The 15,539-nt window shown below is 54.6% G+C and overlaps 1 protein-coding gene across 5 annotated transcripts in view; it reads left to right on the forward strand.

The window, feature by feature from the left end:
- The window catches only part of UBE3B (ubiquitin protein ligase E3B), a 45,492-nt gene extending 40,130 nt beyond the window's left edge, over positions 1-5,362 (forward strand). For all 5 annotated transcript variants that reach the window (XM_018061098.1, XM_018061099.1, XM_013970741.2 and 2 more), the window contains exons 25-28: positions 1,667-1,849; positions 2,330-2,441; positions 4,061-4,153; positions 5,000-5,362. In XM_018061098.1, coding sequence (XP_017916587.1) covers positions 1,667-1,849; positions 2,330-2,441; positions 4,061-4,153; positions 5,000-5,191 — 580 coding nt within the window. In that variant the 3' untranslated portion in view covers positions 5,192-5,362. The remainder of the gene's footprint in view (positions 1-1,666; positions 1,850-2,329; positions 2,442-4,060; positions 4,154-4,999) is intronic.

The following is a 15,539-nucleotide window of genomic DNA, read 5'->3' on the forward strand; positions in this document are numbered from 1 at the left end:
ATGGTCAGAGCTGTATGTCCAGCAGCCAGTGGAGGTGGGTTGATGCAGTCGGAGTGAGGTTCCTGTCCTACCTGGAAACCTACGTGGAAGGTCATTTCACAAACTCTTCCCTGTTCTTAGCATAAAACCTCAGTAGGTTTTATGAGGGCAAGGGCATTCCGTTTTCCAGGCTCTTTAAAAGGCCTGGCATCACCAGGACCCACTTCTGCGGGGTGAGGCCTGATCTTGCAGTTCCTGGGTGTTTGCCAGGGAAGTCTCGCAGGCTCTCTGCCTCTCTTTTGGTAAAAGGAAAACTGTCAATCACCAGCTTCAACGAGCCCACGAAAGGAGTAGCAGTGATAGAAAGTCATATTTCAGTGTATCACATGCAGGCTTTCCAGTGGAAGCTTCTTTTCTTAATGCTTATTTATTTGGGTTGCTGTGTAGGCTTTTCTCTAGTTGTGTCGCCGGGGAACTGCTCTCTGGTTGCAGTATGTGAACTCCGCATTGCGGTGGCTTCTCTTGTTACGGAGCACAGGCTTTGGCGCGCTGGCGTCAGTCGTGGCGGCGCACGGGCTCAGTAGTTATGGCGCAGGGGCTGAGTTGCCCCGAGGCAGGTGGGATCCTCCCAGATCAGGGATCGAACCCACGTCTCCTACATTGGCCAGTGGATTCTTTACCACTGAGTCACCAGGGAAGCCCCTGGAAGCTTTTTTAAAACAGGAACATTTCCAAGGTCAGTAACTCAGATCTGTGCATCATAGGGTAAATGATTTATTTGGACTATACGGATTTGGGATGTTGAGAGTTGCACCTGGGCTGGGCTCACGTTCTTCCGTCTCTGAGTAAATAGTTTGCTAAATAGTTTACAGTGCTGGTAAGCCTATAGGAGTGGCTCTCCCCTGGCCTGAGGCGTTGCGTTGTGTCGTGAGCTGCACCTGAACTAAAAGCAGACCTGGAAGGCCAGCCGCCTGGAACCCTTGTTGGTGCTCCAACTTCCTCCCTGAGCCTAATCGTCAGCCAGCCACATGTGGTTAAAACTTTCCGCAGCCCTGCCTTCTCCTGGCCTGGACTCTGTCCAGTCTAGGAAGATTTTGACTGAAGTTTCTTTTCTTTTCTTATTTTATTTATTTGGCTCCAGGGGGTCTTAGTTGTAGCACGTGGGATCTTTCGTTGCAGATATGGTATCTAGTTCCCTGACCAGGGATCGAATCCTGGCCCCCTGCACTGGGAGCATGGAGTCTTAGCCACTGGACCACCAGGGACATCCCCTAAAGTTTCAGCATGAAGCAGTTTTTCTCTGGAGAACTGAATAGTATTTAAATGGTTTATGTCCAAGAGGATGAAATGAAATAAAAGTCCCTTTGTACTGAGAAGGGCCCTCTCCTTAGCTGGAGCACGTCTCACTGTGCTTCTTGACGGTGGAGTGGTAGCCCCTTGTCTGACCCGCTGGCTTTGGGGAGGCACGCGTGAGGTGATGCCCTTGACACTGAGGCTGTCCCGGAGGCCAGCCGTGGGCCGTCCAGGAGAGCTGTCATCCTCGTCGCTGTCGTTCTGGAGAAATGCCCTGGCACTCCTTGTGTTTGTGTAAGAGACGCTTCAGAGCTGACCGGACTCACCGTCCAGCCCGTCGGCAGCCAGCCGCGCTGCCCCGTTAATTTCTGTTGTTTTCCCCTGTCGGTGACAGAATTAGCTACATCCATCTGATGGCCCACTTTCGAATGCACACGCAAATCAAGAACCAGACAGCTGCCCTCATTAGCGGCTTCCGTTCCATCATCAAGCCTGAGTGGATCCGGATGTTCTCGACCCCTGAGCTGCAGCGACTCATATCTGGGGACAACGCCGAGATTGATCTGGAAGATCTGAAGTAAGGAGCGAGTGCGGGGGGCAAGAGTGAGAGTCTTAGGCCACCCAGAAAGCACGCTGTTCCTTCACCAGGCTTCTTTTGGAGGGTTCTCAGGGTCCCGCTTCCAGAGGGACTCCACCTCCCTGATCTTGCCTTCCCTGTGAACTGCTTTGGAAGAAAAGCTCAAAACCCTGTCTCCCTGGAGACTAAGAAGGGGAAGCAGAGTTGGAGGCTGGGGTGGGGGAGCTCTCCGAAGTCCTAGAAGACAGATTCAGGGTCTCTGTCGGCTTCTGCTGGGGAGCACCAGGGCCTGCCACGCAACACTCTGCCTATTGGGCTTTTGGGACCAGGGGCTATTAAGGCATGAACTTTTGACGTAAGAGCAGTTGGTCGTCATCCAGGCCGGGCAGAGTTCGCTGTGCCACTTGTCTGAATTCCATGCCTGTGTCTGCAGGCGCCTGGCAGCGTGTGTGGCTGAGCCCTTGTCTGCGTTGTTTTCAGGAAGCACACAGTGTACTACGGTGGTTTCCATGGGAGCCACAGGGTCATCATCTGGCTCTGGGATATCCTGGCCTCTGACTTCACGCCCGATGAGAGAGCCATGTTTCTGAAGGTAATTTATACGTTACCTCTGCTTTCAAGGGGTCATGATCCCAGAAGCTAATTTTCAGGAGAATCAGTTTTTCCAGGGACTTCCCTCATGATCCAGTGGCTAAGACCCTGTCCTCCCAGTGCAGGGGTCCCAAGTTCGATCCCTGGTCAGGGAACTAGATCTCACATGCCACAACTAAGATCTGCTGCAGCCAAGTAAATAAAAATTTTTAAAAATCACGCCTGATGAAAAAAAAAAAATCACGCCTATTGGAAAAAAAGAGAGAATCAGCCTTTCTAACAGGGTCTCTTGTAAGCGTCAAACAGTCTCTGCCGACCTATAGCACAGCTTGCCCCCCTCTCCTGGAAAGAGGAAAGCAGGTCTCTCCTAAGCACGCACTCGCGCCCCTCACTGCAGGCAAGTTTGTGTCTCTCGGGGGCCTGTGCCCATACCTGCAGTCCCTGGTCCTGGGCTTGTGCTTTTCTGTGGCTGCAGACACTGAGGAGGGGTTGGGGGCGGCCCCAGAACCTTCCTACAGGAGGGGATGTGCCTTCTTTAGATGTAACGATGGCAGAGCCCCACAGCTGCCCCTGCCTTCCAGTCCTCCTCCCATCCCAGGAGGCTGACCACGCCTCCCTCCCTGGACCAGCCCTGGCCGGCCGTGGGCAGCGGGCCCCAGCAGCCCAAACTGGGAGGGGCACAGACTCTTCCCGTGTCTGTCTCCACATCCTTCAGACGGGTGGAGTCATGCAGTGCCTGAGGCCTGGTTAGAAGGGGTCAGGTTCACAGTGGACTCAGCTCAGGGTGGAAATGCTTATAAACCAGGTCTGTTGCTACAGTCTTTCTGGTGGAAAACACAGGATATTAGGCTAGTAATATATCTTGTCAATAGTTTTTGTAAAAACAGTTTTTGAAGCACGACACACAAACTTTTTGGACGGTCTCAGGAATCTCACTACCATTTATAACATTGTTTAAATGGGAATCTATTTCTCAGACCCAAGCGCTCATCTTGCTGGGGAACTTTGGCGCCAGCTTGGCGCTGTCAGTAGTAGGCCCCTGGATCCCCTCGAGAAGGGGAGTGTTGCACTGACGTTGGACTGAAGAAAGCAAAGGGATCCTCAGGACTTCCCTGGGCAGGGGTAGCACTTGGATTTCTGGGCAGGTCGATGCCTCTGTCCAGGTAGAACTAGTCCTTTATGGAAATGACTCGGGAACCGCCATCTGAAAAATGCCAGGAATTGCAGGGCGGCAGCAGGGATACGAGGCTGGCCCCACAGCCCCCAGTGGAGGCATCCAGTACCTTGGTCCACCCTCAGCATCGCTGGCTCCCAAGGCCAGGTATTGGTCAGCCTGCTGAGAGCTAGTCAGGGGCCAAGCTTATAGGGACAGCCCTGCCACCTGCAGGCATCGTGCCAGCGTGCCTGACCTGCCAAGTGCCCAGGCAGGTGCCGAGCGAGCGAGCTGTTGGTGGTGTGATGCGTGTTCCAGAGCCTCAGCCCTCAGCTCAGGCCTCGCCCTGCCACGCTTAGCGCGGCCCCTGCCTCCTCCCTCTCTCTCCCTTTCTGGTGCTGTCCTTTGGTCCCTCCCCCAAGGACGGCGTCTCCAATTCTGACCCCTGGCCTTGCCTTGTGTTGCAGTTTGTGACGAGCTGTTCCCGGCCCCCGCTCCTGGGATTCGCCTACCTCAAGCCTCCTTTCTCCATCCGCTGTGTCGAAGTGTCGGATGATCAGGTATACCACTGCTGGGGTAGGGCCAGCCCCTCCCGGGGGTCGTCTGCTGGGGCCCACCAACCAGGCAGGGCGCTCACCGGGTCGTGTCTACTGGGCGGGCCGTGTCTACTGGGCGGGCCGCTCGGCGCCTTGGTGCCCCAGGCGGTCCCTTTTTCATGACTCCCTTGGGAAAGAATACCTGTGGAGTGTTTCTCATAGCTGCTCATGCCGCCCTGGTTCCAGGTATGAACTGCAGCGTGGGAGAGGGCTTGGGATGTGGGCTCAGAAATGGGACAAGCTCAGGCCTCAAGTCCAGCTTCACCACCTGCCAGCTCTGCTTACCTGGGCCAGCGGCCACCTTCCTCCTAGGGGTGACCGCATTCTGTGTCCCGCTGCCTGACCCACAGTGGGTGCTCAGGTGGTGGCCGTTGTTAGACGTTTCTCACCCCCGTGAAAACCCAGGGGTCTCTGAGCGGTCGCTGTTCTCCAAGGCGCCCTGTCTGCATGCTGCACCCTCCCCTTAGGTGACACCAGATGACTCTACCCCTTACTGAAGAAAGGCCTCCCTGAGTTACAGTCCATGCTGCCAAGATCAGGGAGGAAATGCTAGGCTATTTCAGAAATGCTTTGTTACCAAAACATGTGGACAGTGAGTGCTCTGGCTCTTTGAGAACTGGTTGACTGATAGTGGTTGACCAGAAGGCCCTGTTTCCCAGAGCTGCTTCATACAGGCCCCTCTGTAGGAGACCTGAGGAGTCAGGCTCGCTTCCCAGGCACCCATCTCTCCAGTTGTCCTCCTCGGGGGGACCAGCCCAAGCCTCTCCCGGGGCACCCCCCCCAACCAAAGGCTGTGGGCTGTGCTTGCAGGACACGGGGGACACCCTGGGCAGCGTCCTCCGGGGCTTCTTCACCATCCGCAAGCGGGAGCCAGGCGGCCGCCTGCCCACCTCCTCCACCTGCTTCAACCTTCTCAAGCTGCCCAACTACAGCAAGAAGAGCGTCCTGCGGGAGAAGCTGCGCTATGCCATCAGCATGAACACAGGCTTCGAGCTCTCCTAGCCCCCGTCCTGCCGACTCGAGGCTCCCAGGCAGCCTTGGCTCTTCTCTGTAGCCATGAGACGCCCCTGTGGCCTCAAGAACCTGGATGCACGTGAGGACGCGACCCAGCGCTCTCCAGGTGACACTAACGGGAAGCTGGTGTTGGAAATAAACCTCCAGATTCGGCCGTCATCGGTCCCTCTTTCCTGCTTTCCAGGGGCCTCATGCCCAGGCCTGTGATGGCAGCTGGGCTTCTCTTTTTGATAGTCTGGTCTTTTTGTGAGTCTTTCTGGTCCTTAACTTCCTGAGCGAGCCGTGCATGAACAAGTCCCAGGAACCCCCAGGCTCCAGAGTGGTTTTCAGGGTGTGGGCCTGAACCCACCAAGCCGACCAGGCGGGAGATGCTTCCCTTCCGTTTCTGAAAACTCTCAGGTAAGGCCTCGCCACGCCTCTATGCACCCGGCAGTCTCAACCTCCGGCCCTTCCGCAGCGGCCTCTCTGCAGCCAGCCAGGCCCGCCGGCTCCCAGGGCAGCAGAGGCACCTGCCGGGGAGACCGTGGGGCACCGGGGGCTAGGGGTGCTGTTCCCACCTGGGAGCCCCGTGTTCCCACGGCGGCGGTCCCCTGCCCACTCTCCCCTCAGGGGCTCCCGAGTCCTCAGCGGCCCGCTCCCATCTTGGGCACTCACGTCGGCATCCTGAGCTTGGGAGAGAAAACCCGTTGGTCCTTAAGAGCAGCTGCTTCCAGTGGGCGCTGGCTGCGTGTTGGCCACCCTTACAGTCCAGTGAGGGACAAACACCAGCTGAAGGTCCCTGTCCCGTCTGGCAGTGGCTTCACTCCGTAGATGGTAGAAGTCCTCAGAAATGTGGGTCTTGTTCCCCGTCCTTCCTCGGCACCGGGAGCCCTTGACGCTGACGGGGGCTCACGAGGCCGAGGAAACATGAGGGCACTCCGGGGTGGTGGTTGGTGTTTTGCCTCGTTTTCTCCTCCAACCCATTGCACTCATCTGCTGTCAGCTTCACCTTTGTCACGAGAACTGTGCTCCAGATCCAGGGAAAAGAGGCAGAAGCCTTGTTAGTGTCTGTGTAGACAGCCATGCGGAGTAGGCACTGGCGACCCACTCCAGTGCTCTTGCCTGGAAACTCCCATGGACCGGGGAGCCTGGTGGGCTGCAGTCCATGGGGTTGCGAAGAGTCGGATGTGACTGAGCGACTTCACTTTCACTTTTCCCTTTTATGCATTGGAAAATGAAATGGCAACCCACTCGAGTGGAGAATCCCAGGAACCGGGGAGCCTGGTGGGCTGCTGTCTATGGGGTCGCACAGAGTCGGACACGACTGACGTGACTGACTTAGCAGCAGCAGCAGTCATGCACCCTCGCCCGCCTCACCACACTCCCTGTGTGTCCCTGCCACCCCGACTGAAGTCAGACGAGAGGTCAGGAGCGCCCAGTCCCTCAGCCCTGTGGAGCCAGTGGAGGGCGCGCCACATAACTCCTCCAAGCAGAGGAAAAAACAAACAAACAAACCCCTTCCAGAAAGAACCTTCATGTTGGCGGCAAAGCAGGCGGGACCTATCTCCGTGGCCTCTGGCAGGGGGTCTCAGCTGGGTAGCGGCATCCTGCCCAGGCCTAGGCTGGCCCTGTTAGAGCCCCTGGCTTCTAAAAAACAGAGCACATGTTTTCCCTGATGGGAAGACGGCAAGGAATCTAAGGACAGACAGGAATTTATTATTATTTAAGATATGTTAGTAACCTCAGATTCTGTGGACTTGCCAGTATCTAAACACTCAGTTCCTTTGAAACTCTCTTCTACACGTGTGTGTCGTGCTCTGGGCAGGTGGGTACATTTGTGCTGGTGCCTGAAGGACTGTGAGCCTACATGAAGAGGTTTGATGTGTGTTCCCTAGGAATCTGCCGGGCGGGATCGCAGACAGTGGTTTTTGTGCGCCAGCGTCAGCTTCGCTCTTTTGATGAAGAGGGGTAGTTTGTAATTCATTTAGCTTCTGGCTGGCAGTACTGCACTAATGAAGACCCGAATCTGTACTTTTCTAGTTGGTGTTCACAGACACCATAATGGCTCTTGATGGCTCTAAAAAGTTGCGGGGGGTGGGGTTGTTTTCATAGATAACTTATGGATTAAAACATGATCAAAGACAATTAAATTTGTATTTCAGCACACAGTGGCAGCTTTTTCTCTTTTTCTTGGTCCTTGCCTGGTGGCATGTGGGATCTTAGTTCCCCAGCCAGGGACTGAACCTGCACCCCCTGCAGTGGAATCTCAAGGGTCTGAAACCACCGGACCACCAGGGAGGTCCCTTTGTTCTGTTTCTCATGTCAGGAAGAGCTCTTTCGACTGAGCTCCCAGAGAGCTGACGATGGGGCATCTGGGGCTTAAAGAGCTCCGAGGCTCCCGTGGTGGGGAGAGGACTCAGGACGAGACGGCAGACAGCCGAGGCCACCGCCTCCCCAGGGTCAGTGCTAGTGGAAGCTTTGCCCTGCAAAGCGAGTCACCTTTCAGATAAAGTTCAAGTCCCTTAAGCGCACTCCATGTCCCTCACCCCGACCCCATCCTTCTCACACACTTTCCAGAGGCAGCCCCTCCCTGGATCACACGTCTTACCCGGTAACATAATACGGTGACAGGTGTCTGTTGAATCCAGATAATTTGAAAATGCTCAAACAGATTTTCCAGCTCCTCTGGGTGTGTTCAGCTTTCCTCCCTCACCGAAGATTGCGGTTGCAGGCCATGCCAGCCCAATCTCATCCTGTCACACAAGCCTAGGTTTATACTCAGCGGAAAACCCATCTAACCCTGCCCATCTTTCCAACTCCTCCCGGGAATTCTCGCTGATTCCTCTGGCCTGGGAGCATCTGAGCATCAGGAGAGGTCTTAAAAGCCTGACAGCTGGGGCACCGCCTCCCGAGAGGAATCCGAGAGTAACTGAGAAGGGGCTGCTCTCAGGCCCAGACGGGAACTGTGGTTCTCTCCAGCCCTCGGAGCGTGGAGTCAGAAGGAAGCAGCCTCCTCATTATAACCCTCATGATGGTTGACATTTGTTGCAAGCGCACTCTTAAAACAGGTCACAGCTGACTCCCCGAGTCCGGCTGAGTGCAGCTTTAACTGAGGGCACTGGAGAGACCTGGGGCTTGAGAGCGTCTGTGGACCTGGATTCGTGTCCAGCTCTCCCTCCCACTAGGTGGGAGGCCAGGGGGCAAGGCCCCTTGCTTCTCTGGGCTTTCATCGAATAAGGAGCAAGGCACCCTCCACTGAGAAGGGGAATGAGAAGTGCTTCCTCTCCAGAGCTGTTTTCTGCTGACTAACGTCAGCAGGACCCCCGAGGATCTCCTGCTGGGCTCCAGGCCCCAGGGGCATGGCTCCTTTTCTGCCCAAGCCCCGACCGAGCTTCGAGTTTCCATGTGCACTCAGGCCAGGCAGCTCCCCAACCCAGGACTCACAGCCACATTCCCTTTGCACTTATCTCAGCCCTTGGGAATTTGGGGGTACTGGGGTGAGTCTGTGGGATTACAGACCTTCCACCAAGAAGCCAAATGGCTGGTATCCACTCAGTGACAGCAGAAGCAGTCCTGCGGAAGACGGGCCCAGAGGAACCGAATCAGAGTGTCCTGGACACTCACCTGCACGTTGAGTCCCTGGGGAGGTCCTACTTCCACGTGTCTGGCTGGGGCACCACACCACAGACCACACTGAGAAGCAAGGGTCAGGATGCCATCTTCCACGGCCCAGCCATCAGGCGAAGACCCTGACCTTGGCATCAAAAACGAGCACAGATCAGCTGAGTGACCCCGGGTAAGTTTCTAACTCCCTGAACCTTCTTGCCTCATCAGTAAAATTGCCCCAGTGATAGTTATCTCTGTCCCAAGAGCCTCACAAACTCAGGAAACAGGCTGTGGGCTCCCAGGACAGGCGCTGGGCCCAGCCCGGCTGCCCACTGGCTGTGACCAATTTGACCACCTCTACGAACCTCTGGTTCCTTCTCTAAGAACTGGGTGGAGTGAGGCACGTCTTAAAGAGCATCTTCCTGGTAGCAAGTAGTGCCTGGGTCAAAAAGAGGGGTTTAAGCAGGAAAGGGCCAATAAAGGAGGCACTTTTTCATTTTCACTTGGAAAGAGGGTTTCCCCTTTTTTTTTGGAGATGGGAAGGGAGGCATCTGGGGCAGAGAAAGCAGCCAGACCAGAGGGGTGGAGGTTGGGGGGCGGTGGTTAGAACACATCTGTCAGCAAAGACAGGAGTGGGGGCATCGTGCCATGAATGGTGATGATGGTAGCTGCCTCCCCCAGGCCTTCGCCCAAGCCCTCTGCACAAGCAGTCACGTTGCATCCACCCAAGGACCCTGGGCCCCGGGAGGGTCACTGCTCGGTTCTGCAGATGAGGAGGACACAGCTTCAGAGAGGTGGATTCACTTGCCTGAGGCCACGCAGCTCAAAAGCACGGGAAGTGGGATTCAGCCCTGCGTCTGCGTGGCCAGGGAGGTCACCCTTCCACCTCCACAGGCCCTGCGGCCACAGGGAAGTATCCACGATGGACACCCCGTGTGGTGGGGGCTGCCGGGGGTGGGAAAGCCAAGGGGGCTAGAAATCGTGGGGTGCAAGCAGAGCCGGGGGGCTTCGGCGGCCAGCGGCAGGCAGGGGAGCCTGAAGGAGGCAGAAAGAGACAAGTCGGGGGCACAGGGACTCTGTCCCCCATGGTCCTTTCCCCCTCGCCCAGCCCTGGCCCCACTGACAGCCTGCCCTGCCCATGGCCCACCCAGAGTCCAGGGAAAGGGGGTGCCACCCACGTGAAGTTGGCCCTGCAGCCTGGGTGGTGTGGTCCCCATTACAGAGGGTGCCAGATGGGCCTGGCAAGCTGGCAGGTGTCCCAGCCCCAGAGCTGGCCCGGAAAACCAGACTGCCAGGGAGTTCAGGCCAAGTCCATTCATCCAGCAAATATTAATAGATACCCAGGACCTACTAGTCATACCCAGGACCTACTAGTCTCCAGGCTGGGCTAGGCGCTGGCGGTTCAGGTAGAAGAACATGGATACTACCCTGCCCTGCAGCGCTCGCGGTGGGGTCATGGAAGAGGTGTGACTATCTGAGGAGACCTCACACAGGTTGGGGGCTGTGCCTGCCTGACCCTCCTGCCTCTCTGTTACAGCTTTAGCCTCATTGCTCCTCCCTCCTGATAGGTTTAATAAGACATCCAATCCTACCTCTGCTTCCGTGAACCCTCCCCAAAGCACCCAACAGGAGCCCAAGTCCTCTAGGTCCTTTGTGACACCCGCTTCCTGCATCATGTGCTAACTCGCGGCAACAAGACAATTTGCCCAACTGTGGGTGCAATCTTAGCGGTCTTTGGCTGGAGGGCACTGTAAATCAAAAACCCAAAAGTGTCCTCCTGAACAAAGCTTTTGTGTCAACTGAATGCAGCCCGGCAGGGAGGGGAGCTGGAGCTGCTCGTAAAACAGCAGGAAACAGCCCTCAAGGGAACTGAGACAAACAGCAGCCCAAGGAAGTGGCTTCTAGAACCACGGCTTCTGGAACCATAGCCTCTGCCCTCTGGAGACCTGCCTGCTGGGTGATGGAGGCAGGAGGCTGGAGGTGGGCTGGGGCGGGAGGCGTCAAGCCATTTCTCACCAGCTTTAATCTTAACTTTGCATGTTTTAATGTGAAATGTAATTACAGATTCTAAATTACAGTGGCACACTCGTCAGGGCTGACTAATCAATTAGTCAAATTTATAAGGATTTCGTTCTCGGAGATTCTGTGACCCTTGATGTGTTGTCTCAAAGCCCTGAGAAGTCCATTTCCGGCCCGTTTGCTCTCGGGCAGGGGGTGGTGGGGCCAAGGGTTGCGAGAACCCTAAAGGCAGCCTGAAGATCCATACCCACCTCTGAAGTTCCCACCATTTGGAAATCTGTGAGGGTTTTGGCCCAAGATTCAGAAATGTCAAACACACACGATTTATTCCATTACCTCCATAGCAAGTCATGGCAGACATTACTAATGGATTACCAAACTCGTTCCTGCGGAATCTGGATCCAGCTTCCAGTTCCTTCTTCCCGCACCCCTCAGGCAGCCACTGCCGATCAGTTGGACTTGGCGTTGTTTCTTGCCGTCTCTGAGATAAGCCCTGTCTCAGCAGAACAGAGTTGAAAAAGGGAAGCTGGATTCTGCCCTGGAAGGCCCGAGGTGAAGTGCTGGTTTTTCCACCTGCTGATTGCAGCACCTAGGAGTCATTCGTCTATGGGTCAGGGTGCCAGCTTGTCCAGGTGAACGCAGGGTGATAACGCAGGATGAAAACCCACACGAGATGATTAAATGTGGAAGTCTGCTGTCTCCTCTCAAATCCTGTACAAGTCAAAGATGCAGCAAGCAACAGAGGAGAAAGAAGGATGCCAGCGTCCCGTGAGAAGCTGGCGTGATGCCCCGCCGGGGGCCCTTCAGCGGGGCCGTGATCATTTCTCTTCCCTCTGCTGTCGTCCTAGAATGGAAGCCAAGCGTCCGCACTCAGGCTGCATGGGGGGCTGCTCTCCAGAGAGATGGCCGTCTCCAACAGAACAAACTCAGGGCACGGTCTCTGGGCTTCTAGTCTTTGGAGAGGCCCTGTGGCTTTGGCTACTGGTGGCCACCCTCTCCTGGGGTTGTGCTCTTGTCAGTTTCCTTACACTTTTAAAATTATGTTTATCACATAAGTAAGCCTCTGTCAAATCTAACCCAAATTCATCATAAAAAAAATTAGAAAATTAAAACAAAAATGAAAGTTTAAACCACCCAGTAATCCTGTGATTTAGAGGTAAGTATTGTTAACGTAGGGCTTCCCTGGTGGCTCAGACCGTAAAGAATCTGCCTGCAATGCAGGAGACCTGGGTTGCATTCTTGGTCAGGAAGATCCCTGGAGAAGGGAATGGCAACCCACTCTAGTATTCTTGCGTGAAGAATTTCAAGGACAGAGGAGCCTGGTGAGCTACAGTCCATGGGGTCACAAAGAGTCAGACACGACTGAGCGACTCACACACAGATACACACACACATATGGAACAGATCCTTGCATTTTTTTTACACTCTGGTATATTTACACTTGTTTATCTCTCTAACAGGATTTCTATCATTCTATACCTCTCATTTTATAACGTGGGTTTTTTTTTTTTCACTTAATAGATTATGAACATTTTTCCATAGGAATAAAAGTATAGATACCATCCTTTTCAGTAGCTTTATTTCTTACAGTCCTTTATTGTTAAATATCCATTCTTGAATAATGAGCTCCCTATTGTTGGACATTTGTTTCCAATTTTTCTCTTTAATGAGCAGCAAGCATTGAAAACCAACAACAACCCTATGATTTCACTGATGAATCTCTTTCCTTCGGTGAAATTCTCAGACGTGGAGTTGTGGAGCCAGAAGGACGCACATTTCCACGACTCGGATAGGCATTGCCAGAGCGCCCTTCTGAGAGGTCGAACCTGACGCCACCCACCAACAGTGCGGAGTCAGCGTTTCTCTCTCCCCGCTGACATCTGCAGGTGGAGATCCACAGGCTCAGAACTCTCTCCAGCTGCTGGTCCTGCAACCAGATCCCTGAAGGCCCCAGGACTCCAGTTCCTCTTCTCCCAATCCCCACCCGAAATTACCCAAGAACCAGTCACCAGGCAGGGCCAGGGTCCCGGTGCCCCCTGGCGTGGCCACCAGCAGACCCCAACCCTGCTCCCCTTCCACGTGGGCGCCTGAATGCCTCTTCTCGAGGCCCACAGCCCCCACCTCTTGACGGGACAGCGAGCTTCTGAGTTATCGGCGGCCTCATTTCCCTCTACAGCTCCTACAGAGTTAACAGATGTACCCACGTCTGAGGCAGTCATGCGGTAAGAGACTTTGGGGCCAATCCTTCCCGTTTTGACAGTGTGTAATCGAGGTAAAGCCATAAATTTTATAAACAAGAAGAAACGACCCTCAGCAACATATGTCTGCTCGACCCTTCCAAGGTGATCGTAAATAAAGGCACCTGCTCGCCAGGGAGGGGCGTGGGCGCCGCAGATGGCCAGAGTCAAGGGCCAGAGGGGTCCCTGCCTTGGGAGCATCTGGTGGGGGGAGGACCCCCCACACCCTGGTCCTTGGTGGACTGGGCACCTTTCTGCCATTTATTCAATCTCTTCCCCAGGCTGCCTTTGCCCCGGTGTACCCTGAGCTGGCCTGCCTTTCACCCTTCCTCGGAGAGGTCGCTTGAAGCTGGGTCCTCCTGGGTTTATGGTCCCCTCTTCTTCTCCTCAGGGCTTCCCTGGTGGCTCAGTGGTAAAGAAGCTGCCTGTCAAGGCAGGAGACACAGGTTCGATCCCTGGATCGGGAAGATCCCCTGGAGGAGGAAATGGCAACCCACTCCAGCATTCTCACCTGGGACAGAAGAGCCTGGCAGGCTACAGTCCATGGGGTCCTAAGAGTCAGGCATGACTTAGCGGCTCAACAACTTCTCCTCCTCTGCCCAAGTTGTCACACTCTCTGTCCCAAGAGGAAACGCTCACGGGAATCTGAAGACCAGTCTTCTTGTCCAGCTCTGCTACTGCCCACAGGGAGTCCATGGGCGGCGACCCCTTAAAGCTCTTGCTAGCCTGTCACCAGGTCGCTTCTCTTTCATTTGGCCTTGGTGCTCCTGGAGCCACGTCCCCCTGGCTCACCCGGCCCCACCAGAGGAGGGGGGTCCCTGTCTCCTGCAGGCTCAGGACATCTCAGCAAACCAGAGACGCTGCTCAGTGGTCCTCTGTGCATCACCTGGGCCTAAGCTATTGAAAGTGCTTTGAAAAAGGATAAACACTTGATTCGGCAATAGCTACTTTTTTTTTTTTTTTTTTTTTTTTTGAGCTGCAGCCATGTGCCACGCCCATGCAGGCCCATGGGCATATTTCCTGAACCCTTGGAAGCTGGTATCATTATTCCCAAAGATTAAAGTAGACAATGGAGGCTCAGAGTGGTTGTAGGATTTTCTCAAAGTGCCTCAGCTAGGAAGTGGCAGAGCTGGAACTTGAATTCAAATAGTAACAATCAACTATAATTATAGCAGCTAACATGTGACAGGGGCACCCTGAGCCCTTTAAACATTGCCTCATTAATCTCTCCCAGCGGCCCTGTGGGGTAGATATGCTTCACGTTCCCATTTTACAGACAAAGAAGCAAGTCTCAGGAAGATGGAACGATTGGCCTGAAGTTGTGACGCTAGAAAGTGACAGAGCTGCTCTTAAACCCAGGTCTGCCTGAAGCCAATGCCTGCGCTGAGCGTTTGACTGTTGCTCACACCCCCATGCTCCTTGTCACACCTCTGGGGCTCCACACGGCTGGCAGCGAGGCCGATGAAGCAGGCAGCCCCATGCATGGATTTGCTCCTGCAGCGGGTGCTATACTGGAGAGCTAAGAGCAAGGGTTCTTCCCTGGGGCTTCCACAGACCTCTTCATGTTGTACACAGACTGTGAACACCTGTGTGTCTGTGTCTATCCAGAGAGAAGGTGCACAGAGCCTTCATCCCAAGTCTCTGAATCTGGGGACTTCCCAGGTGGTCCAGTGGTTAAGACTCATCGCTCCCCAATGCAGGGGACTCCGGTTCAATCCCCGCTCAGGGAACCAGATCTCGCATGCCACAGTGAAGATCAAAGACCCTGTGTGCTGCCACCGAGACCCAGCGCAGCCAAATAAATAAATGTTTAAAAGAAACTTCCGAATCTGTGGATGGGTGAACGCCAGGACACCCCCCAAAGTTCCTGGGTACCCCCTAACCTCCCAAATGCTATGTCCCCAGCCAGCACATCTGCTTCAGCTCACATCCAAGCACTGTCTCCCACGATGGACTCCCAGAGAAGAAAAGCCACAGGTCGAGGCAAATGAACCCCGCACCCCAGCTGGGCTGCAAAGGAGGCCTCGGTACCCTCTGTAAGCAAGATCAGACTGGCCTGAAGGGAGGGATGAGGCACAAAGCCTCCCAGGCACTGATTTATGTAGCGTTCGTGTGGAATTTATTACACAAAGGATTTTATTCAATTAAACTTGAAATGCGTCTGGGTTCTTAAAGGTTCAGTAGTGATAACTGGGACAGAGGGATCATAAAACTGGATGGGTTGTCGGAGAAAGGTGTCAGGGCGGGGTAGGGAGGAAATGAGGGTGACATTGCAGCTGGGGGGGGATTCAGTACCGGGGACGTTTGTCATTGGGATGTGTTACAAGTTCGGGCTGTGAAAATTACTCGGTGAAAAAAATGCACATTAACAATAGCCATGAAATATCAGTTAAGGGAAACTAGGTTGAGAAATGAGACAGCAGAATCTATTAGCGCCTGACATTGTTCTCAGAGGCCCAGGTCGTGATTAAAACGACTGTCAAGTGGCGGCAGGG

The sequence above is a fragment of the Capra hircus genome, chromosome 17 (assembly GCF_001704415.2).
Source record: "Capra hircus breed San Clemente chromosome 17, ASM170441v1, whole genome shotgun sequence".
Classification (NCBI taxonomy): Eukaryota; Metazoa; Chordata; class Mammalia; order Artiodactyla; family Bovidae; genus Capra; species Capra hircus.